Source organism: Rhinatrema bivittatum, chromosome 2 (assembly GCF_901001135.1).
Source record: "Rhinatrema bivittatum chromosome 2, aRhiBiv1.1, whole genome shotgun sequence".
NCBI classification, from domain to species: Eukaryota; Metazoa; Chordata; class Amphibia; order Gymnophiona; family Rhinatrematidae; genus Rhinatrema; species Rhinatrema bivittatum.
In genome coordinates, this window is record NC_042616.1 from 37,554,668 (window position 1) to 37,579,679 (window position 25,012).

The 25,012-nt window shown below is 43.2% G+C and overlaps 1 protein-coding gene across 4 annotated transcripts in view; it reads right to left on the reverse strand.

Annotated features, from left to right (window-relative positions):
* LOC115083848 (gastrula zinc finger protein XlCGF57.1-like) overlaps nt 1-19,398 on the reverse strand; it is a 30,991-nt gene extending 11,593 nt beyond the window's left edge. The window contains exons 1-4 of one of the 4 annotated variants that reach the window (XM_029587878.1): nt 19,093-19,106; nt 18,617-18,743; nt 18,097-18,266; nt 9,734-9,853 (exon numbers count right to left, since the gene is read on the reverse strand). Coding sequence is in view for 1 of the 4 variants with exons in the window: in XM_029587877.1 (XP_029443737.1) it covers nt 9,734-9,853; nt 18,617-18,743; nt 19,093-19,116 (271 nt within the window). In the remaining 3 variants the exon portion in view is untranslated. Of the gene's footprint in view, nt 1-6,341; nt 6,539-9,733; nt 9,854-10,200; nt 10,312-18,096; nt 18,267-18,616; nt 18,744-19,092 lie in introns of those variants that run through there. The other 3 variants (XM_029587877.1, XM_029587879.1, XM_029587880.1) reach the window with 3 other exon arrangements.
* Nucleotides 19,399-25,012: the final 5,614 nt, after the last annotated feature.

Here is a 25,012-nt window from a genome sequence, read left to right on the forward strand (position 1 = left end):
TTTTGAGTGCTTCCCTATCAGTCCTTCAGCTCATCTCCATCTCCCCATAGCCCACCCGCCCCACAGTCTCTCCCCTCCACCCTCACCTATCCCCACCATTCTCTCTAAAACATCCCTTTCTTTTTTTTCCCAAGCAACATCGTAATCTCTTCTTTCTTCCATCCTCATCAGGAAGGAATGCCGACCGCAGACCCTTCATCGGCTGGAGGTAAATTGGGGACTTGCTGGGAAAAAATGCTTAAAAACTTTAAAAAAAAAAAAGATTATTAAAGGGTTGAACTATTACTGTCTGTGTTTATTGAGCGTTAGATTTAAAGCTAGTATTGGTTTGCAAGGGTTAACAATTGTGTTAGTTTAGAAAAAAAGACTGGTTCCTGGGCAACTAGCCACTGGTTTGATTCCCCCACCCATCCCAGATTCTTCTTCTGTTAAACGGATACCCTTCCCCTCCCCCTCCCCCAGTTGGGAGCATAATCTTCAAAATGGGAGTCAGCAGCTCTGAACAGCATACAATTAATCCTGACTTTATTGACTCATTTTAGTCTTTTGCTGGCCATTGACAAACTAATAAAAATCACCTAGTAATCAGGTAAAAAAAACCTTAGATTTATTCCGTTGGGTGTTGGGCAGTACTTGTTACTTGGAATGAATGAAGATGCCTTGCTGAGGTTCGGAAAATTGCATTAGTGTACAAATTTGTATAACGTAATTGTAGAGAACGCTATTAAGTTGCTTGTTGCATGCTCTGTTTTAGGATACGGACTGTGTATACTTTTCCTCCTTTTTGAGAAGCAGGCACTGTTGGCGGAAGCGATTTTCAGTCGTCGCTTTGGACCTCCCTGAGGAAGACGCTCTAGGCCAAACACGGCCAGGTAGGAGGGGTACTATTAGGAAAAGGAGATAATGCAACGTTGCCTGTTTGCAGGGCCTCGTGAATGTCTGACATCAGTTAGAAGAACAGATAACATGGATGTCTTAGATTACTTCAAAAGAAGAGACAAATACATTGTCTGCCTTAAAAAGCTAAGTTGAAAACATTTAATAGCATTGGTTGATATAACACATTGATCTATGGGATACGCTTTTTGTATTTTTGCACTTTTGTTTGAAAGCCTGGTTGAATAATGGAATTTTAAATATTTATATTCTCTCATATTTTTCTCTATATACTACAAGACCTTGCATTTGGAATAATTTCTTTAGGCCTGTTTTAGGTGTTTCTTGGTGCACCAAGATTAAATTAAGTAGCCCAACACCTTTAATTATCTTTAACAGTTGGCCTATGTGTGAGTGCACTATTTTCTACTTGCTTTTTTATTGGCTTTAGAGATACGTCTGACCCACGTTTAACACAGAATTCCTTCAACTTTTAACGTATTTGGATTTTCAGAAGGCGTTTCACAAAGTTCTTCATGAGAGGCTTCTAAGGAAACTAAAAAGTCATGGGATAGGAGGCGATGTCATTTTATGGATTACAAACTGGTTAAAAGACAGGAAACAGAGAGTAGGATTAAATGGTCAATCTTCTCAGTGGAAAAGGGTAAACAGTGGAGTGCCTCAGGGATCTGTACTTGGACCGGTGCTTTTCAATATATATATAAATGATCTGGAAAGGAATACAACGAGTGAGGTAATCAAATTTGCAGATCATACAAAATTATTCAGAGTAGTTAAATCACAAGCAGACTGTGATAAATTGCAGGAGGGATCTTGCGAGACTGGAAGATTGGGCATCCAAATGGCAGATGAAATTTAATGTGGACAAGTGCAAGGTGATGCATATAAGGAAAAATAACCCATGCTATAATTACACAATGTTAGGTTACATATTAGGTGCTACCACCCAAGAAAGAGATCTATGTGTCATAGTGGATAATACATTGAAATTGTCAGCTCAGTGTGCTGCAGCAGTCAAAAAAGCAAACAGAATGTTAGGAATTAATAGGAAGGGAATGGTGAATAAAACATAAAATGTCATAATGCCTCTGTATCACTCCATGGTGAGACCACACCTTGAATTCTGTGTACAATTCTGGTCACCACATCTCAAAAAAGATATAGTTGCTATGGTGAAGGTACAGAGGTGGTGACCAAAATGATAAAGGGGATGGAACAGCTCCCCTATGAGGAAAGGCTAATCGGATTAGAGCTGTTCAGCTTGGAGAAGAGACGGCTAAGGGGGGATATGATAGAGGTCTTTAAGATCATGAGAGGTCTAGAATGGGTAGATGTGAATCGGATATTTGCTCTTTCAGATAATAGAAGGACTAGGAAGCACTCCATGAAGTTAGCATGTGGCACATTTAAAACTAACAGAAGAAAATTGTTTTTCACTCAACGCACAATTAGGCTCTGGAATTTGTTGCGAGAGGATGTGATTAATGCAGTTAGTTAGCTGGGTTTAAAAAAGGTTTGGATAAGTTCTTGGAGAAGTCCATTAACTGCTATTAATCATTTTGACTTAGGAACAGCCACTATTACTGGCATCAGTAGCATGGGATCTGCTTAGTATGTTGGTACTTGCCAGGTACTTATAGCCTGGAATGGCCAATGTTGGAAACAGGAAGTCACATGGAAGATATCTTCATTAAAAAGAGAATATCTGTACTGCAAAGAGGCTTTGAAGTCTGCTCCAAATACAGTTCCAGCAAAGTGACTTGAAAGGGTTTCCAATACGCTAAGAAGACAGTGGAAATTCACAGAGGATTATGCTTCATTTAGCAAGCTGTTAATTAACAGATGACGTCTTGAGACACTAAATTGACAAAGCGACAAAGAATCAATAATAATACAATCCATGGTATCAACGTAAGAATAGTTATGAACAATATTTTCCCCTGAGGAAGCTTGGATGGCAAAACAGAGGCCTTTTTAGGGACAGAGGGAATACAGGATATAGCAGAAGTAGAACAGAGACTATAGAAACATCATTGGAACAACAGTCCTGTGAAACAATTCCAAAGTATATTTTCTTGTGGCATGAAATTCAATTGTATTCCCTTTTTAATGAAGGTATCTTCCATGTGACTCATTTGCAATTCACAAAGTATCTTTCTTGAAGTCCAGTTCTATTGCAAGTGTGTCATTGTTTCATTACAAGCACTTTGTACGTATATATTTTGACAATGTTTTATGTTGATATCTATACAAGTTATATATGCATAACAATACGGAGAGTTTAGAAGCAGTGTGAATGAGGAGTGATTGATTAGGGCAATTGATAAATTTATGTGTGTGTTATTGTGCCAATTTTATTTCTTGAAATATTTTTTGAATAGTTTTGATATTCTTTGCCATTGTGTAATAAAACTTGCAACATTAATCATCTTTCAAATCATTTAAAACATTAATGGTGTTTCCCTATTTTAGGGTTCTCTGATGGATTATATTTATGAAAGTTTGTACTGTTATCTGTATTGATCAATATGTAATTGGAATTTGAGGGATGCAATTATATTAAATAAATAAATGTAAATAAGGTACCTCATGGAAATGGAAATAAAGTACCTCTTGAGGAAATTTAAAAAATCATGGGATGGGAGGAACTGTTCTATTGTAGAATGAGAATTGGTTAAAAGATAAAAACAGAGAATAGGACTAAATGGTCAATTTTCTCAATGGAGAAAGCCAAATATGGCCCAGGGACTATTCGGCTAGAGATGGGAAAAACGAGTGAGGTGATCAAGTTTACAGATGACACAAAATTATTCAAAGTTGTTAAATCACAAGGGAATTGTAAGAAATTGCAAGAGGACCTTAGAAGAATGGAAGACTGGGCATCCAAATGGCAGATGACATTTAATGCAGACCAATGTAAAATGAAGCACATAGGGAAGATCAACCCAAATTATAGCTCCACAATGCAAGGTTCCACATTTGGGCATCACGACCAAGGGAAAAAGATCTAAGTGTCATTGCGGTTAAGATGTGAAATCCTCTTCTCAGTGCGCAGCAGTGGCCAAGAAAGCAAAGTAGAATGCTAGGGATTATTAGGAAAGGACTGGAGAATAAACCAGAGAATATCATAATGCCTTGGTATCGCAACCACACCTTGAGTACTGTGTGCAGTTCTGGTCACCGCATCTCAAAAAAAAGAGATAGTGAAATTAGAAAAGGTACAGGGAAGGGTGACAAATGATAAAAGGGGATGGAACAATTCCCTATAATAAACGACTAAAGAGGTTAGGGTTCTTCAGCTTGGAGAAGAGAGAGTTATTATAGAGGTCTACAAAATAACGAGTGGAACGAAATGGGTAAATGTTAATCGGCTATTTACGCTTCCAAAAAGTACAAAGACTAGGGGACACGCAATGAAGTTGCTAGGTGATGCATTCAAGACAAGTAGGAGAACATTTTTTTTTTTTACTCAATGCATAATTAACTCTGGAATTCATTGCCAGAGGATGTGGTAAAAGCTGTTAAGAACATAAGAAATTGCCATGCTGGGTCAGACCAAGGGTCCATCAAGCCCAGCATCCTGTTTCCAACAGAGGCCAAACCAGGCCACAAGAACCTGGCAAGTATCCAAACACCAAGAAGATCCCATGCTACTGATGCAATTAATCACAAATATCTATTCCCCACACTTCAAATATATATTTTTTATGTTATTTTTATGTTTTTAATTTTTTAATTTGTATATTTTCATCCAAAAATAAAAATATTGAAAGTAGGGAAAGGAAAGTTTCATACGATAACTGCAACCTGCTGTCATCAGCCTTATATGCAGTATGCTTATTAATTGTAATCATAAACCAACCTTCCTCCTCCCTATGTTTTATTTGTTTACTATGAATTAATCAAATAAGAATCTTTTTTAACTATTCAAAGTCTTTGTGGTGAATCGTGTGAAATTTAACTAAAATGCTTAAAGTCCATCAATCATTCGTCAGTGAACATATTTTTTTGCTGCTTACAAACGTATTACTAAATTTGAAAAATGACTCTCTGATTAAATTTGGAAAATAACTCGCTGATGAACTGTCACAAATCGATCGTTTATAAATGCATCGATTCTTACATGTTCCAATTCCCATCAATTCTGGTTCATATTCTAAGTCAATAATTAACGTTTCAGTGTAATTACCACTGATGCAATTAATAGCAGTGGCTATTCCCTAAGTAAACTTGATTAATAGCAGTTAATGGACTTCTCCTCCAAGAACTTATCCAAACCTTTTTTGAACCCAGCTACACTAACTGCACTAACCACATCCTCTGGCAACAAATTCCAGAGCTTAATTGTGCATTGAGTGAAAAAGAATTTTCTCCGATTAGTCTTAAATGTGCTACTTGCTAACTTCATGGAATGCCCCCTAGTCCTTCTATTATCTGAAAGTATAAATAGCCGATTCACATCTACCCGTTCAAGACCTCTCATGATCTTAAAGACCTCTATCATATCCCCCCTCAGCCGTCTCTTCTCCAAGCTGAACAGCCCTAACCTCTTCAGCCTTTCCTCATAGGGGAGCTGTTCCATCCCCTTTATCATTTTGGTTGCCCTTCTCTGTACCTTCTCCAGTGCAGCTATATCTTTTTTGAGATGCGGCGACCAGAATTAGAGTTAGTGTAGCTGGGTTTCAAAAAGAATACGTTCCTGGTAGAAAAGTCCATAAACTATTTTTAAGGTGGACTTGGGGAAATCTACTGCTTATCCCTGGGATGAACAGTATGAAATCTATTGACCTTTTGGGATCCTGTCAGGTACTTGTGACCTGAACTGCCCACTGTTGGAAACAGGATACTGAGCTTGCTGGACTTTTGTTCTGACCCAGTATGGCAAATCCTGTGTTCTTATCCTCTTCCACCCCTCCTTATTCTTCCTAGACTTTAAATTCTCCCCCTCCTGCATAGGCACACTTTCACTTTTATAATTGGGGCAGCAGGGTTTAATATCTTCAGCTTGCTCAATTCCCCAACATCCTCTTAGCTTGTTCAGCTCCCTGTTTCCCCTTGAACTGCCCTCCTCTGTTCCGCTGTCCGTTCCTCTTCCCCTCCCCTCCACTCCCCCACAGGTTTCTCCTTACCCCTCCTTAGCCACCTCCCTTCCTCTGCAGCCCTGGTTCATTCATCCTTTCACTGCTTCCTACACCTCACCCCTCCCTTCAGCATGATGGGCTTCCCTTCACAGGCAAGCTTAGCTCACCTCTCAGTTTGCGATCCCTGCTTCTCCGCAGGCTTGTATATGCCCTCCCTAAGCCCAGGTACTTTCCTTTTTTCTGGAACTGCTCCTGTCTCCCCATCCTGAGCAGTACTTCCCCCCCCCCCCCCCCCGGCATTCGCTGAATCTAGGCCAGAGCCAGTCCTATGCCTGTAGAATCCACATAAGACATTTCCACCACCTGCATGCTTGGATCTCACGCCAACTCAGCAGTCAGCATCTACCCAGCTGCACGTGCTTCTTCCTGCGCTCAGCTTGGAAACCCAGGGATAGCCGCTATGTCCTGCAGGATATAAAGGGGGGAATCATTTTTGTTAAAAACGGGACTCAGTGTTTCCACCCATTCCCCTCAATTCAAGCCCTGATTGCAGCCGCTCTCGATATCAGAACTGCCAAGGGGAAGCAATTTTTAATGGAGAGATTTTCAGCTTGTGACTTTGCCTGCTACTACAACATCCTCCCCCCTTTCTCCATCCTTTTAGTAAAATGCCTTATTTACCCAGGTGCTTTCAGAGCTGGAAGGGAAGGACAAATACCACTGCCTTTACCCATCCCAGTTAGCATAGACTTAAAATAATTTTCCATCCTTTGCATCTATAGTTTGAATTTATCCTCTGTCTCTGCCTTAACTTGGCTTTCTCTAGCTTCCTCTCTGCTTCCTCATACTTTTCCTTTTAAAAGTTATTTTTTGGTCTTCCTCTCAGTTCTTTAGCATTTCTGTTATTTAACCTCTGTGCAACTCTCTTTCTATCCACCAGCTTTCTCTCCACAGCTCATTATCTCCCTTCACCCCCTCCTGCCACTTTCATGCCTCTTTCGACCACCATGATCACCCTCTATTTCTTACAACCATTCTCTTGGTTTACTTCCCCTAGCAGGCCCCCTTCTCGCCATCCCAGTGCTTTTCACCTCTCCCACCCTTTTACATTCCTTTGCCTAAACCCAGCTACTCTTATCACAGTCTATGTCTTCTCTTCTAGCTTGTTTCTCCTTTTCCCAGTGTGCATCCCCCTCTCTCAGTGCTCTCAGATCCTCTCGCCCTCACAGCCTGTGCCTATTCCTCTCCCACAGCTCCACTGTCAGCCTCTCTCCTTCTCGCGGTGCCTTGCCTCATTTCCCAACCAGGATTCCATATTTTAGTCTTTCCAGCGTATCTGACCCTCACAGCCTGTGTCTGGCTCCTCTCCCTCAGGTTCACCATCATCCCCTCACAGTTCCTTTTCTCTTCTCCCAGCCAGAACTCCTCGTTTCAGTTCCTCTCGCAGACCTCTCTTAGTTCCTCTGTCCCTCTTTCAATTTGCTGGCCCCTCTATCCTCAGCACTCACTATGTCTATTGCACCTTAGACATACTAAAGACAGGAAGCCTCTCTGTCCTATATTGCTGCTGCTGCTCTCTGGTCTACCTGAAGCCCATTGGTCAGGTATTCCACAGCCAGCCAATAGGCTGCATGGGGAGGCAGGAGCAGTAAAAGGGAGACAGAATCACTCCCTGCCTGCCTTCACTATGGGCCCTGCAGCTTGGAGTCAATATTGGGGGTGCTAAAGAATTCATAGCACTCATTGAGATGGCGACTATGGAGCAAACAGTATTATCTACAGTGTCATCATTGCTGCTTTTTGCAAAATTGATTAAGAGTAAGGCTTTGAAGCAGATCCAGGAATTCTTGGATAAGCATGAAGTTTTGGACCATTAACAAATTGGGTTTTTTTCTCAACCACAGTACAGAAACGCTATTTTGCCATGCCTGGATATTTGTTGGAAATGCTTTGACATTCGTTGGAGGTTTGTCTTAGCATTTCTGGACATATCATCTGCATTTGATACCCTTAACTATGAGACATGTTTAGCGTGATTGGCAGATACAGCGATCTACGATGTGGTGCTAAAGTGGTTCAAATCCTATCTTATGAAATCATATTAGCAGGTCAGGGTTGGACATGCATCTTCAAAATGGTTCTTTTTAGGTACTGGAGTGCCTTAGGCTTCTGCTTTGTCCATTGTTTTGTTTGACATCTACCTATCTGAGATCAGAAGACTGTTGGCCGATTTGAATTTGTCGTACTGCTTATATGCAGATGATATTCAATTTTCAGTCCCCATTGCAATGAAAAAGGTTGCAGAGTGTTTTCTAGCCATCGAGCAATGGTTACTCATGATTAAGCTGATGCTAAATGTCGGGAAGACGGAATTGATAGTTCTGTCAAGATTTCCTTGTTCGATGACCCTCCATCTTTGCAAACTAAGGTATACTTTTTCTTAATCCGGTTGACTTTAGAATACAGGCTTTAGTGCTCAATAGCATAGATCAGTGGTACCCAACCCTGTCCTGGGGGCCCACCAGCCAGTCGGGTTTTCAGGATATCCACAATGAATATGCATGAGAGAAAATTTGCATGTTATGGAGGCAGTGCATGCACATTTTCTCTCATGCATATTCATTGTGGATATCTTGAAAACCCGACTGACTGGTGGGCCTCCAGGACAGGGTTGGGGGACCACTAGCATAGATTACTGCCAGCCTCAATTTTGAAACTGTTGCAGGGAGTGCAGCTGCATGCATTCTTGTAGGAGCACACAGTAGAGATCCCATTACTCCAATACTTAGCACTTTGCACTGATTGCCAGTTTTAAGGCATCTTAGATTCAAGATTTAACTTTAGTTTGTAACTCATTCAATGCAAAGCTTCCTGTCTGTCTATGCTCAAGGCTAAGGATGTATACACCTTAGGGGCTGTTAAGATCTCAGATGAAAAAGTTACTGGACGTCCCTTTCCTTCGGACCAGCACGCGTGGGTGCTGGTCCGAGGGAAAGAGTATATTCAGTTGCAGGTCCAACAGCTGCCAGACGAGCTGAGGGTTGAGACTTGCTTGAGATCCGTCAGGAAGCCGTTAAAAACATTAGTGTTTGTTCAAACTGCTGAATAAAGTACATCTGAATGATTACAGGTTTTTAGCCAGTTACTGCAGCAGGTTAAAGGTTGATGGTGGGGGTTCTCTGCATTTGCTTTTTATGGGTGTTTTATTGTACCCCCACCTAGCATTTGTAGATAAAGCAGGCAATAAACTGATGGAAGTGAGGGTGAACTGGTAATTTCAATTCCGGGCGCATACTTAATGAAACACCTGCCTCCGTGTGGGAACTGGGCAGAGTTGTGATGGTTGGGGTCAGGAACATAGTAACATACATAGTAATAACAGCAGAAAAAGACCACATGGCTCATCTAGTCTGCCCACTCTATTCGGCAGGAGAAGAGCAGCATTTCATGTGTCTGACTCCTCCTCTGTTAGCTTCACTGTCATGTCTGAATGCCTTGTCGTGGTTGGGCCCACAAGTTTAAATGTAAGAATGAAACTAAAGCAGATGGGGCATAAAGTGCTGCTTTGAGTAGTTTTCTGTGGCACACAGGTTGAGCAGCACTATCCTATGTGACTGATGCCTGTAACAGAAACCCTGCGAGTGATTAGAGAGCTCTCCAGAGGAGCTTGTGAAGGGGTCTCTGCAGTTCCCAGCTGCTCCTTCCACTCTTCCTCTCAGCAGTTTTACCCCGGTCCCTCTTATCCCTGCACTCACCTGAGCAGCTGCTTCTTCCAGTTTCTCTTTCCTCTGATCCCAGCTCATCCCTGATGTACGGCTCTTCCCCTCGTTCAATGTGGGAGATGATATCAGGGGTGACAGTCGGAGAGCCTGATCCTGGGATAAGAACACTGCATTAGACTTCTCATAATTATTCTGAGTGTGATTGCCTCAGATTCAGGACTTGGCAAACTTTACAGTATAAAGATACTCAGCAGCTATAGAAAATAAAAACTTCAAACCTTCAGTGGCAGAGGGAAAGTTTAAGGATCTTGCAGGTCTCAGAATGAAATACCACATAAAACCTCTACGCCCATCTTTTCAATATGGCTCCCTCTATGAATAATGTAATGTATATTGAAATAAAGCTAATAATATAAGAACCTCATTAGATTCTATTCAGATACTGTAGGTAGGTCCCTTTCCAAAAGGGCTCACAATCTAAGGCAAAAATTGGTTCTTACCCACTAATTTTCTTTCCCCGAGTCCTCCCAGACCAGTCCAGACAGATGGTTTTTTTCTCCCTTGCCAGCATATGGAAAACAGAGAAGAAAGACTTTACTGCTTGACTAGTACTTAAAGTGTGCCATCTGCAGACTCTCGATAATTCTCTAACAAAAAAACAAACAAACAACCTTACAAGCAGGGGAGAGACTAAAAAACTTGTTAGTGAGAAACCCAACAATAGGCTTGACTCTCCTTAATAAGGGGACCGGAATGTGTATATATATGCCTCTGACAGGTCCAGGGAGGCCAGAAATTCCCCTTTCCATAACACAACAACAATTACCAAACGGAGAGTCTCCTTTTGTAACTGCTGTGGAGCCTTTATTCTGAGGGAAAGCATCTGGAAACTTAGAGCTTGCCCAATTTGTGCACAACTCTCATCCTTGAAAATGGAGCTGACTGTGATTAAAGATCAATTAGCTTCAATTAAAAGAATTACACCCACATTGCATTACTCAGAAAATAATTCCCCAATACCACAAACAAACCAGGAGTCAAGAAAAGGAGATCCATTAGGCTCAGGTAGGACCCACAGTCACCCATTCTTGACAGAAGAGCAGCCAACAGGTATACCGCCCCACTCAAACAGGTCATCAGGAAATTCTTTAAAAACCAGGAATACAGTTGGCTCTGGTAGAATTAGACCTGTGATGAGGAGACACACAATGTACCAAATGCAAAAAGAACAACAAGCCTTCTCTAAAATAAAAACTGAAGAAGTTCTTGAGAAAAGCATTGCAGTATTACCAGAAAAGAGAGAGAAAACACAATGCATGCAGTATTTAAAGATCCATAAGCAAAAAAAAAATCTAATTGAGATGGAAAACTCTGTCAACAGTGGCACTACCGCAAAAAGAAATAGTGAAGTGAATAACACATCTCAACAAATATCTCACAAGGAGTCCAGGAAATGCAATAACCGTAAAGAGAGTACCTGGAAGGCTATGACCACAAATGCTCATAGTTTGAGAAATAAAATCCCAGATCTGCAGGCCCTAATGGCTGAGGCAGAATTGGACATTGTTGCTATCACAGAAACATGGTTCACAGAATCTCATGAATGGGATACAACAATACCAGGCTACAACTTGTTAAGGAAGGACAGAGAGGATAGAAAAGGGGGAGGTGTGGCTCTTTATGTCAGAAACAACATCCAAGCAACTGAGCTACAAGGAAGTTGGGGTATTGAAGAAGCTCTATGGGTCGACCTAAAAAACGATGACGGAGCATCCATTTATATTGGAGTGGTTTACAGGCCTCCAAACCAAAAGGAAGAGCTGGACAGAGATCTGGTTAAAGACATCCATAAGATAGGTAAGAAGGGAGAAGTGGTGATCGTGGGTGACTTTAATATGCCAGATGTAGACTGGAAAATCCCATCTGCAGAAACTAAAAATAGTAGAGCGATAGTGGATGCCATGCAAGTATCTTTGTTCAAACAAATGGTGTTGGAACCCACGAGAGAAGGAGCTATACTCGACTTAGTGCTCACTAATGCAGATAATGTCTCAGATGTCCAGGTGGGCGCCCACTTCAGCAGCAGTGATCATCAAACGGTATGGTTTAATATCACTAAAATAATAGGGAAAAGAACCACAAAGACCCGAGTTTTACAGTTCAAAAACACAGACTTTGAGGAAATGGGGAACTACCTGGAGGAAGAACTTAAAGGATGGGAGAACGAGAGAGATGTGGATCAGCAGTGGACCAATCTAAAAGGAGCAATCACTAAGGCAACTGCTCTATATGTTAGAAATGTAAAGAAAAGCAAAAGAAAACTGAAACCTATCTGGTTCTCAATGGAGGTGGCTGACAAAATTAAAGCTAAAAGAACAGCATTCAAGAAATATAAAGGATCCCAAAGGGAGGAGCACAAAGAAGAATATTTGTATCAACTGAGGGAGACAAAGAAATTAATCAAGTTGGCAAAGAGTCAAGCGGAAGAGAGGATTGCCAAGGAGATAAAAAATGGTGACAAAACATTTTTCAGATACATCAGCGAAAAGAGAAAGGTCCAAAGTGGTATAGTGAAATTGAAAGGTGGTAATGATCAATGTGTAGAGAGAGACGAAGAAATGGCAGAAATATTAAACGAATACTTCAGCTCTGTGTTCACTAAAGAAGACCCTGGAGAAGGACCATCTCTAAACAACAAGAAACTGGAGAGAAGGGGAATAGATGAAAATCCTTTTACAGTAGAAAATGTGTGGGAAGAACTAAAGAACCTGAAAGTGGACAAAGCCATGGGGCCTGATGGGATTCATCCAAGGATATTGAGGGAGCTCAGAGATGTTCTGGCGGGTCCGCTGTGTGACCTGTTCAATAGATCCCTAGAAACGGGAGTGGTGCCGAGTGATTGGAGAAGAGCGGTGGTGGTCCCGCTTCACAAGAGTGGGAACAGGGAAGAGGCAGGCAACTACAGACCGGTTAGCCTCACTTCGGTGGTGGGAAAAGTAATGGAGTCACTGCTGAAAGAGAGAATAGTCAACTATCTACAGTCTGGAGAATTGATGGACCAGAGGCAGCATGGATTCACCAGGGGAAGATCCTGTCAGACAAATTTGATTGACTTTTTTGACTGGGTAACCAAGGAATTGGATCAAGGAAGAGCACTAGATGTCATCTACTTGGATTTCAGCAAAGCTTTTGATACGGTTCCGCACAGGAGACTGGTGAATAAAACGAGAAGCTTGGGAGTGAGTGCCGATGTGGTGACCTGGATTGCAAATTGGTTGACGGACAGAAAACAATGTGTGATGGTAAATGGAGCCTTCTCTGAAGAGAGAGCGGTTTTAAGTGGTGTGCCGCAAGGATCGGTGTTGGGACCGGTCCTGTTCAATATCTTTGTGAGCGACATTGCAGACGGGATAGAAGGTAAGGTTTGTCTTTTTGCGGATGACACTAAGATCTGCAACAGAGTGGACACGCCGGAAGGAGTGGAGAGAATGAGACGGGATCTAAGGAAACTGGAAGAGTGGTCGAAGATATGGCAGCTGAGATTCAATGCCAAGAAGTGCAAAGTCATGCATATGGGGAGTGGAAATCCGAATGAACTGTACTCGATGGGGGGGGAAAGGCTGATGAGCACGGAGCAGGAGAGGGACCTTGGGGTGATAGTGTCTAATGATGTGAAGACAGCGAAACAATGCGACAAGGCGATAGCAAAAGCCAGAAGAATGCTGGGCTGCATAGAGAGAGGAATATCAAGTAAGAAAAGGGAAGTGATTATTCCCTTGTACAGGTCCTTGGTGAGGCCTCACCTGGAGTACTGTGTTCAGTTCTGGAGACCGTATCTACAAAAGACAAAGACAAGATGGAAGCGGTACAGAGAAGGGCGACCAGGAAGGTGGAGGATCTTCATAGGATGACGTACGAGGAGAGATTGAAGAATCTAAATATGTACACCCTGGAGGAGAGGAGGAGCAGAGGTGATATGATACAGACTTTCAGATACTTGAAAGGTTTTAATGATCCAAAACAACGACAAACCTCTTCCGTAGGAAAATAATCAGCAGAACCAGGGGTCACGATTTGAGGCTCCAGGGAGGAAGATTCAGAACCAATGTCAGGAAGTATTTCTTCACGGAGAGGGTGGTGGATGCCTGGAATGCCCTTCCGGAGGAAGTGGTGAAGACCAGAACTGTGAAAGACTTCAAAGGGGCGTGGGATAAACACTGCGGATCCATAAAGTCAAGAGGCCACCAATGAAGAGTGGGTGACTCGCCAGAATGATGGCTATTGACACAATACCCTTACTAAATAAACATACACATGCTTACTGTGACTCCTACATCGCTCTAAGCTTCAACAGCAAGAGGTAATGGAAAAAAGGATTTGCACTCATAAAGAGGGGAGTAGCTGGCTTGTTACGGCGGTTACTACCCCAAACCAAATATGCCTGATACTTCACTTTCAATGCATATACAGCATAGCTCTCTGCTTCAATGACAGGGGAGAAGAATAACTGATACTTCACACATCCAGCAGAGCTCTCTGCTACAACGGCAAAGGAGAAGAAAAAGGGTTCGCACTCAAAACGCGGGGAGTAGCTGGCTTGTTACGGCAGTTACTACCCCAAACCAAATGTGCCTGATACTTCACTTTCCATGCATATCCAGCATGGTTCTCTCCTGCATCGGCATGGGAGAAAGACTGATACATCACGCATTTCCAGCATAGCTCTCTGCTTCAAGGGCAGGGGGAAAAAAAAAAAAAAAAAAACAAACCTGATGCTTCACGCATATCCTGCATAGCTTCAACGACTGGGGTGAAGAAAAAAAAGGATTCGCAATCACAAAGCGAGGAGTAGCTGGCTTGTTACGGCGGTTACTACCCCAACCAAATGTGCCTGATACTTCACTTTCAATGCATATCCAGCATGGCTCTCTGCTTCTACAGCAGGGGAGAAGAAAAAAAAAAAAAAAAAAAAACCAACAAGAGCTGTACAACATAGTCTAGGTAAAACAAATAAGCATGGGTGTAGCTTGCTTATCGCGGCGGTTACTGCCCCTACTACCCCTAACTAATCAAGCTAGATATTTCACTTGCATGCAGCTCCATCACTGCTCTCTACATTAATGGTGGGGGTGGAAGGGGAATAGAACAAGGAGCTAAGAGTAACAGATAAGAATGAGAGAAAAAATGTGTGAGGCTTGCTGGGCAGACTGGATGGGCCATTCGGTCTTCTTCTGCCGTCATTTCTATGTTTCTATGTTTCTATGTTACAAAGCAGATGGAACAGCGACCCGGAACCCGCTCTTCTTCTGGCATCAGATCTGCTGCCTCCAATCAGAGAAGGTGATTCAGAGTCTCCTTCACTGCCTCCCCATTTCAGACAGAAGGAACAAGGATATATCATGAAGGCATTGCACATTGCACGAGCAAATTCTAAAGCGTAACTGGCTCTTCCCATAGAAAGGATCTCTTCCCATAGAAAGGATCCATTGATCTCTGGCGATTTGGGCCTAACTCTTCATAAAAAAAGGGCTAGATAACCCCTAGTCTTCACTACTGAAGAGTAGGCCCTTGCTCCTCATTGTGAATTTTTGAGTCCTGCCATGCCAGCAGAAGCACTGTCCTTTCCAGACTTTCTTCTTCCACAAAAGGACAGGGACTTGCTAGAATAGGATCTCTGCATTGATGGCCTCTTTCCTGGGAGGTAAGGCCTTGATTCACAGAGTTTATGCCTCATGGAAAATGGCTTACATCAACTAGGCTTGTCCTCTGGCAACCTCTCCAAAAAATAGCTTTCCTTTAAAGAGCAAATTCCTCAGCTGAGGCTTAGATCAAACATCAGCTGACCAATTATGGAGCTACAATAGTCTCCTAGCTGCCAGTGATGTGACCATGCCTTTGGCCAAAGGATACATTAAATCATATAAAGCATCCAATATAAAAGACAGTCCAGCTTCCAGTTGGCTCGGCCTCTCAATCAGAGATACCTTCCTCAGTACCAAGTGCAAACTAAAACAGACAGGGCCCCGAGGGCTGAAGTCACAACCTCAAAAGACCTCTTAAGGTGCATCTTAATCTTTCTATTCCAAGTATCCCTGAGCTCCGCACTTCCTTCGATAGGAATAGTCATCTTTTTAGTAACTGCTGACAAGCGGGTATCCATCTTAAGCAATTTAAATACAGCCAAGATCTCCTCATGGAGGGGCTATAACTTCATCATGGCCCTGTCGACCTTCAGTCCTGCCTTCGACGCATCCCATTCTGCTGAGAACAATGCCTTGGCTTCCATGTTGGTCTGACGCCTAAGACCCTCCAAAATGGGATTTCCTCAACATCCTCCAGCTCTGCTGGTTTGTCCTTAAATCCTCAACTCAGAGCAAGCCTGGGTAATCGCAGAGGCTAATTGCCCTCTCCTAAATAATCAAACAACCTTCGGGTCACCCCCTTCCAAAGCAGTGATCTCCTCTTCATCCAGGGGATCTTTTTCCAATTCAGTATCTTCTGGAACTACTACCGGGGCCTCCTCCAGAGATTCGTCCCCTAAAGGCAGCCACTCGTTGTCATATTCCATATCTCACTCCAGATGGTGGTGGCTAGCGTGCGGGAGAAGGGAGGGTGTCTCCCTGGCACTGCCCTGTACACCTCATGCACTAAAGCCGGTATAATGTAACTGCCGAAAAGTGGTCTGAGTACTCACCATGCATCTTTAACTCTATATATTGAGGTGTTTTGTACACTGCGCATGCACAGTGTTTCCTGACCATACGATGGCATCGGATTTAGAATGCTGGTGCATTTAAAAAAGCTGATGCTGAAGGCAAGCTAAATCTTAGTAAAGAAGTATACAGTGAGGGGATATTTAGCAGGTTCAACTCGTCTGAGGCATTTAGGGAATTTTGTAGACATTGTTTACTTAATTAAAAATTGATATTATTACTGTTGTAGATGTCTGTTATTCGGAGACTTTTTTTTTTTTATAAAGGTTTATCCATGCCAATTTCATCAGAATCAGGTTAGGCATCCAGAGGCAGATAATCAAAATCCATTTAGATGGAAAATTTAAAATAATCTGTCTAAATGGCAAGTTTTGGTATATTCAGCCACTTATCTGGCTAGATTTTAGCCGCATAAAATCAAGACAGATAAAAAAAAAAGAAGCATTCTGGAGGCATAACTGGGAGGAGCTACTTATCCAGCTAACTTAACCAGATAAGTAGTGATATTCAAACTTATCTGGTTAAGTAACCAGCTAACTTTAGATCTGCTATTGAGGTCAATTTAAAAGTGTTGCTTGCGCAAAGATGCCCAGGTGTGTGTATTTGTGGGGCGCACACGAGCAATGTGGATTTTAAAACGTTGTCATTTACACCTGTGCGCGCACCACAAATAAAGGGGCGGGGCCAACACTTCCACGCGCGACTCCATACTTTAAAACCAGAGGACACAGCGCGCATCAGCTCGTTCACTGCGCAATTTCACTGCTGCTCTGTAGATCTCGCATTTTAGGGCTTACAGGTCAGGAGGAGGGGTCTGGGTCAACTGAGGGCATGCAGAATGAAGAACCAGAGGGGCCCTGAAGACCAGTGGATTAGTTGGAAAAACTGGAAATGTCCCTGGCGCGAGCATGTTTTAAATTCCACTGACATGCGTGCATTACAGCCAGCAAAGTCCTACAGTAGGTTTTCTCAAGTAACCTCTTAAAATTAGGAGCATACTTAGGAGCGATAAGCTTATTTTAAATCATGCATGGGGTCTCTCTGCTCGCATGCTGATATGGACGCACGTGCTCGTTTTAAAGTTAGCCTGTTAAATTCTTGTCATTTAATCGCACTTGACAAATCGTAAATAAGGATTTTGTTAACATAATATTTTTTTGGATGTGAATGATAGAGAGTACGTACGTATGTATGTATGTATGGTGAGTGTGTGGTATGAAACATATGAAGATGTTGTGTATGATGTATTAGTTGTATTTTAATTAAGCCAAATAACAGGTTCATTAAAACATTGTTTTCTAATGCTTGTGTGCCTTAAGGTTTACAATCTAAAAATCAAAGTTGACATACAATGTGGTAAGTTTTAATATGAATTTGTATATTAAAATGATTACATTCATGTAATTGTGTAATAAACATTTGTAAAAACATTGTATGGATCCCTTCATGATGATATGATTTTTGCTTCTATTTATTTATTTATTTAACATTTTTCTATACCGAACTTCATGACAAGCTTCATATCAGGCTGGTTTACATAAAACTAGGGGTTAACTGAAACATAACCATATAACAGGAAGGCCGAAGCGCAGATACAAATAACAGGGAGATAGAACTTGGGGGCTAGAGTAGCCATGAAATAAAGGACAGAATCAACTGGAGAATGAGAACATATGGATATACCGTGGCTGGGTCGGTCATTTAGTCTATTGGGCTAAATGAAAGAACTGTTACAATGTTCGGCTTAAGGGAAGGCTTGGATGAAAAGCCAAGTCTTGAGTTTTTTTCTGAAGGTAATCAGGCAGGGTTGATAGTTTACTGACTCTTGGATGGACCTCTCTTTTACTGGAGACCTGCAGGGAGATAGCGGAAAAAAATTCTAATATTGGAGCTGGGAAGGGGTTCAACAGCAGCTTATGGGCCCTTTAAGACTGCAGCTCATGATCATGTGCTGCTCTGGGCAGCGATCACACATTCTTTTCCAGCCACAGCAATGCATGATTTACAAAACTGCAGTAATCGGTTTCGGCAGTTTAGTAAATTCTGCAATAATGTGCCATTATACTATGGTTTAAACTGGCACCAAAGTGTTCACTGAAGCATTCAATCACTTTCTCATTTTTTTTTAATGAAATCTCGCACTCAGAACTGCCTTTACCTAATGCCCTTAAGCTGCTAAGAAAAATATAAATTTGCACCTTACCCAGTGAGCAGAGGATTTGATAATTCTCCTTCATCACATCCTTGTAAAGCTCTTTCTGCTGTTCTTCTAAATCCTCCCACTCCTCCTGGGAGAAATAGACAGCGATGTCCTCAAAGGTTACTGAGACCTAAAACATAAACATGAAAACACTCAGCTCTTTCTGCATCACATCCATCAACAGACCTCCCAGTGCTGGGAAGCAGCAGGGCAGGGGATGAGATTTCTGGGCGTATATAATTCACAGTCACATAATACCCAGTTCCAGAGCATGACTAAAACAACCGGAAACCAGTGACACACAGAACCTGGGACACAAATCTCACTTTATGGGATTTTTGATCTCTCTCAATACACTCATGAGGGTCCCAAAGCGCTAGGGGCCCTATTAAAGATAGGGCTGTCTCTGCACTGTCCCAGGTTAGAAAGCTGCGGCTATGTTTGTATAAAAGGGCAAAAAGTTGGAGGCAATCTCCTACCTGAGCAGAAGCTCTTGCAGGCATTTTCCTCTCTGTTTTTCAGGATTAAAAATTAATTGCGGTCTCTTTCTCGTGCTGGGGAAGAGTCGAACGTTTGTCTCTTGTTGTGCAGCTCAGAGGCTGTTACAGGGGCAGGAGCTGAGATTTGAGCCTAAAAGTTTCTGGTTTCTATTGTTAATCTATAAATTAAAGGTAGGAATGATTTTGTGTCTCTTCTGCACTCGGCAACTCCTCTTCCTGCTGGACGCACACTGATGACATCACAAAGGGGTGGGGTAGATATTTACACTGAGAAGAGAATGGAGTTTTGAACTGCAGGGTGGAGTCGTTTCTCTTTTCTTGTGAATATTTATGGTTTCATGCACATATTTCGGATTGTTTATATTGTTTCCAAATCAAACTCTTCCCTCAAACATTGAATTCCTCACCTTATCCTCACCCCCCCCCCCTCCCCTCCATGCAATCAGGGTTAGATTTATAAATGGGATGCCAATAAACCAGAGGGGTAACGTGGGGCAGGGAGTCCAATCTCTCCACCTTTCTAGGTGTCATCATGAAGGGGTCTGAGAGATGGGACCTCTCTGCCCAGGTCCTCCCCTCGCATCAGAGTTATCCCCAGCCCTCTGTAGCCGCAACTCCTTGCAGCAAATTCAGTGTGGGGCGTGAGCGTCCTTACATGCTGACAGGATCTGCAGCAGCCTCGCTTCTTTCTCTCACATGGGTTTCCTATTACCATGGAAATCCATGTGAGAGGCCAAGTTGCCACTGGGTCCTGTCAGCACTTGAGAGCTCCCAGGTCCCACTCTTAATAATCTGCAAGGAGTTGCTGCTTCGAGGCCAGGACTTCTCTACAGAAAAAAAACAAGGTCACAGCAGAGTGGAAGGAGAGGGCTGGATAGCGGTATGGCAGTGGCAACACGCCGGTGCGGTAAACCAAGAGAAGGATTGTGAGAAGAGAGGGGATCAGAGTGATAGCTATGATATTAATACTGAAGAATTAGTAACTAAATGGTATTGCATGTTAGCGAATACTTTTGAGAAATTAGCACCATTGAATGAGATACAGGTCAGATGTGATTGTAGATGTGCCTGCTTGGTTCTTGCAATTTTTAGTTAATCAGAGACATTCTAAGAAAGACTGAGAGAAGATGGAGGAAAAAAAAATAAGATGATCCATCTAAACAGCAGTATGTGCTCCTTTTAAGGATGTATATATGTCTTTGTCATGCTCCCATATGCAAAAACATTTCAGAAGATATGCAGAAGTGGTCTGTGCTGTATGTACCATGGGTGGGCAGAATTGGAGTTCTAAAAATGAAATATCCTTCCTAAACACATGTACTTATTTCAAGACTTGCCTATTACACTTCCTATGAAATTATTTGCAAATATGAACGGCCCAATGTCACGCTATATATGGCAGGGCAAGATCCTGAGGTTAAAACTTAGCACTTTATGGCATACTAAGAACGGAGGAGGATTTGCACTCCCTAACTTGCTAGGGTATTACTTGGCCTCAAGCCTGGCCTGCTTGCCGGCATGGCTGAACAGAAAGTATATGCGGCCATGGTTATTGCTGGAGGTGGGGGCGGCAGAGGGAATAGGCTTTCCTCTTTTACTGTTTCTACAACTGAGGGATAGGCAGGTGATGAGATCTAACCCGATTGCAGCACACACAGTAAAGACGTGGCGGGTGCTTTGTAAACACTGCTGGCTGTTCTGAAAGATAATCCCCATTTTCCTAGCATGTAGCAGATGGACTCAGGGTATAGTGTACTCCTGATAGCAGTTGGAGACGGATCAGATTTCAATCTGACGTCAGCCCTAGTACATATACCCCTGCAGGAAGTGCAGCTCCTCAGTATTTTCTGTCTCCATAGCAGTTAGGGACTCTATACACGCTTGCTCATCGTTAGAGTATTCAAACCAAAGAAATCCAAAACAAGAAGAAATCTTACCTCTATAGACGAGCCCCGCTCTCCTGCGATGATACCTACAGGTCCCTCCCCCAGTTGAGAATTCCTGAGGTGATTTCCACGTGGACTTAGCCCCCGACATTGGGCGCGGCTGAGAAGCAGTGGGTGCAACTTCGAGCACGGTGGTGAAGGTACTTTTCCCTCTTCCCCCTCAGCCGGAGACCGCCTGGAACGAGACCAAGAAACGCCGAGACAAGGTAAGGTAGAAAACTTCCTAAAAGTCTCTGGTCTCCGAGGCTCTTTATTTCCAGTCACCCTGATATTGTAGAGGATTAGGAGGTTATCCTCTCTCTCTCACACATACTCACATGTCCTTTCTCTCTCACTCATACACTGTGCAATGAAAAATGTTTAGCAAAGGACAACAGGAAAATAGAGACAGTGTATTTCTTATGAATAATAGCCTGTATTTCTTGTTTCTTATGCGCATAAGGAAGTCAGCTCATAAACCTAAGAGCCTGACTTAATTTGTGATTGAACCAGCCATTCTTAAATACAGTTTTGGATAGTAATTAAAACAACTCTCCTTTGATTTAAAGTCACAAGGTGACAGGAACCATTTCTAACATTCCACAGAGCCCTGGGAAACTAACTAACCTTGAAGAGATCTACATTCTTTAACTCCCTTCCTGGGAGCCTGTGACTTCAAAAGATACATCATTTCTTTTACTTATCTAGAGAGAGACAGCTCAACAGGATGCCTTAATTTACAAGCCAGCAGTGCCCCCTGGACTCCTTTTGGTGCATTTCCACTAAACAGATGGCCCTGATATATTATATTATCACAACTGTCACACACATACACATTCATGCTCTTATACCCACCACAACCTCTCGCTCTCACTGACACTGACACACTCTCAGGCTCTAAGACACTCTCTCCCCCTCCACACCTCCACACACACTCTTACTCCCTTAGATTTTCTCATACACACTCATGCTCTCACACTCACACACACACACACACACACTGACCCCCAGGCAGGCTTCCATTCATTCACACACATACACCCCCAGGCAGACTCCCATTCATACACATGCACACACTAAAGGCAGACCCCCTCTCTTTCTTTTGCCAGCAACCTTGGAACCTCTCTCATTCCTCTGCTGCCACTGTCACTGCTGCCGCGTGGCTATTGGGAGGTGCCGATTGCTGCTACTGGCACTGAAGCCCATTCTGCTGCCTCCTCTGTGTAGGCCCCGTGGGCTTCCACTTTCTCCATGCTGATCTCGTACATTGTGAGATCCGCATAGAGAAAGTGCTACTCTTGCACATTCCCAAAGATTACATGTGCCAATCACTAAAAAGTAATTTATTTTTTTTTTTACCTTTGCTGGCTGATCTTAGTTTTCTAATCGGTTGGTCACAGGCTTTTTTTTTCCACCTTCCCTTTCTTATTTTTTTTCCAGTTCCTTTTATATTGTCTTTTTTTCTATTTCTTTTCTCTCCATCTGTCTTCTTCCCTCAAACACACAGTCAGGTTCTCATTCTCACATGCTTTCTCTCTCTTCTCACACACACACACACACACACACACAGCCTTTCACTGTCACATGCTGTGTCTCATACAATCATTCATACACACATGCTCTCAGTCACATGCTCTCTCTCATACAATCATTCATACACACATGCTCTCACTGTCACATGCTCTCTCATACAATCATTCATACACTCAGTCTCTCACTGTCACATGCTGTGTCTCATACAATCATTCATACACACAGGCTCTCACTGTCACATGCTGTGTCTCATACAATCATTCATACACATAGGCTCTCACTGTCACATGCTCTCTCTCATACAATCATTCATACACACAGTCTCTCACTGGCACATGCTGTCTGACTCTCACACACACAGGTTCTCTCTCACTCCCACATGCTGTCTTACTCAAGCACAGGCTCTCACTGGCACATGCTCTCTCTCATACAATCAGTCATACACACAGGCTCTCACTGGCACGTGCTGTCTCTCTCACACACACAGAGGCTCTCACATGCTGTCTCTGCAAACATTCAGGTCCTCACTCTCACACACAATCTCTCAACTCATCTCATACACGCACACAATCTCTCATCTCATACACGCACACAATCTCTCAACTCATACACACACTCTACAGACCCTCAGCCTCTCTCTTACCTCTGGGCCTCCTCTTCGCGGGTCGCCGCAGGATGGGCTCTGCAGTGGCCCTGCTACCGGGCCTCTTCCTCTTCTCTGGCCGCAGCAGCCCTGATCTTCTTGGGACGCGGCGGCCCTGCTACCGGGCCTCTTCCTCTTCTCGGGCCGCAATCATCGCAGCGGCCGCTTCTGCACGCGCTGATGCTTCTCCTCCTTCCTGCCCATGCGGCTCCGGCAACGTTTACTTCCGGGGCCGCACAGGCAGGAAGGAGGAGGAGCATCAGCGCGATCTTTTTCTTCGGGCCGTGGTGACGTGAGCTTCACCACGGCCCTGCCCATCTGTCTGTCGCTGCTCAGCGGCCGCATGAGCCTCCTTGCGCCCGGGGGCATTGGCTCCCCTCGGGATACCACTGCTCGCGGTGCCCCCTAATACTTTGGTTGGAAATTTTATAATACAAAAAAAAATCACGAGACAGGAGTGACCGGCCCACCGGGGGAAGCCCAATCCCCCTATAGGTCAATCCACCCCTGACCAGGAAGCACCTGCCCCCAGGGGGCAGAGCACTGGAGGAGACAGAGGCTAGGATGAGCTTCACCACTGTAAGCCTGAGGTCCCCCTGGAGGAGCCCCTAGGGACCCTGGCCTCTTGGACTTAGGTGGGCCTCCCAGAGAGATGAAAGTCAGGCGTGCCCACAGACAGGAGGGGAGTGCAGTCAGGTTTGAGATGGGAGGTCAGGTGGAGCAAGGAGGACCAGAACAGTGTAGGTGATGACAAGGCTAGGAACAGAGCCAGAATCTTGAGACATGGTCAAGCAGGCAGAGGTCAGAATCCAGGGGTCAGTAAAGTAGAGGTCAGAAAGCAGGCAGCAGAGTCTAGGAACAGGCTGAGGGTACCACCTGGGTAGACATAACAGGAGAACTAGGATGCAGGAACAAGACTTGGAATAAGGTTCAGGCACAGTGACAATCTAGCAAGACACTAACCCAAAGCAGTGCTCCATCTTGCTGGGCCACGTCTTCAGCCATCAGCAGGAACACAGAAGACCTGACAGAACAAATTCACAGCAGCAAAGTCTGGGGTGAGCAGCTGAACAAGGCAGACATGTTCCTGTACCAGTCTAGGTAGATGTTCTGGTTCCAATCACCATGGATATTCTTGGAATTCTTGAAGTGGGAGCTTGAACCCACAAGCTTGGAAACAAGTGTTCTTGGATTCATGGGCTGGGATCCACAAGCAAGGAATCAATTCTAGGAAATGCCAAGAGTGGGACTTGAACCCATGACCTTCAGATCAAGGTCTTTTCACCGTAGGCACTGCACCACTTGCGCCAAGGCAAGAAAATCTAAGCAGGGACTTCCTTATATCAGGGCTCATTTTATTTTTGGATCCATACACTAATCGCCTTTAAACAGCCTTAGGGCAAAACATCGGCTGATGACAGCTTGGCTTAAAGGACTCTGAATGGACTCTGAATGGACTCTGATAGCATGGTTTCATACATCATACAGATAAGTTAAATCATTACCATATTCAGAAGATATGTGGAATTGATTGGTGAAAGAGTCATTTCTTATTTTGAGCAATATGTTTGATGAAGATTACATATTGCAATTGGAGTATAATTGAAATACAATTTACCAATTTTATGGAAACAAAAATATAACAAAAAATACAAAACTTTTTTTAAGATTTAAAATAAAATTAAGTTTGGGTGGTTGGAGATTTTTTAAAGACCGGCAATTACATTTACCTCTTACATGTTGAATGTTCTACATAGAACAAACATGAGGTTTCTGAGTTCTTTATTCATCCTTTTCT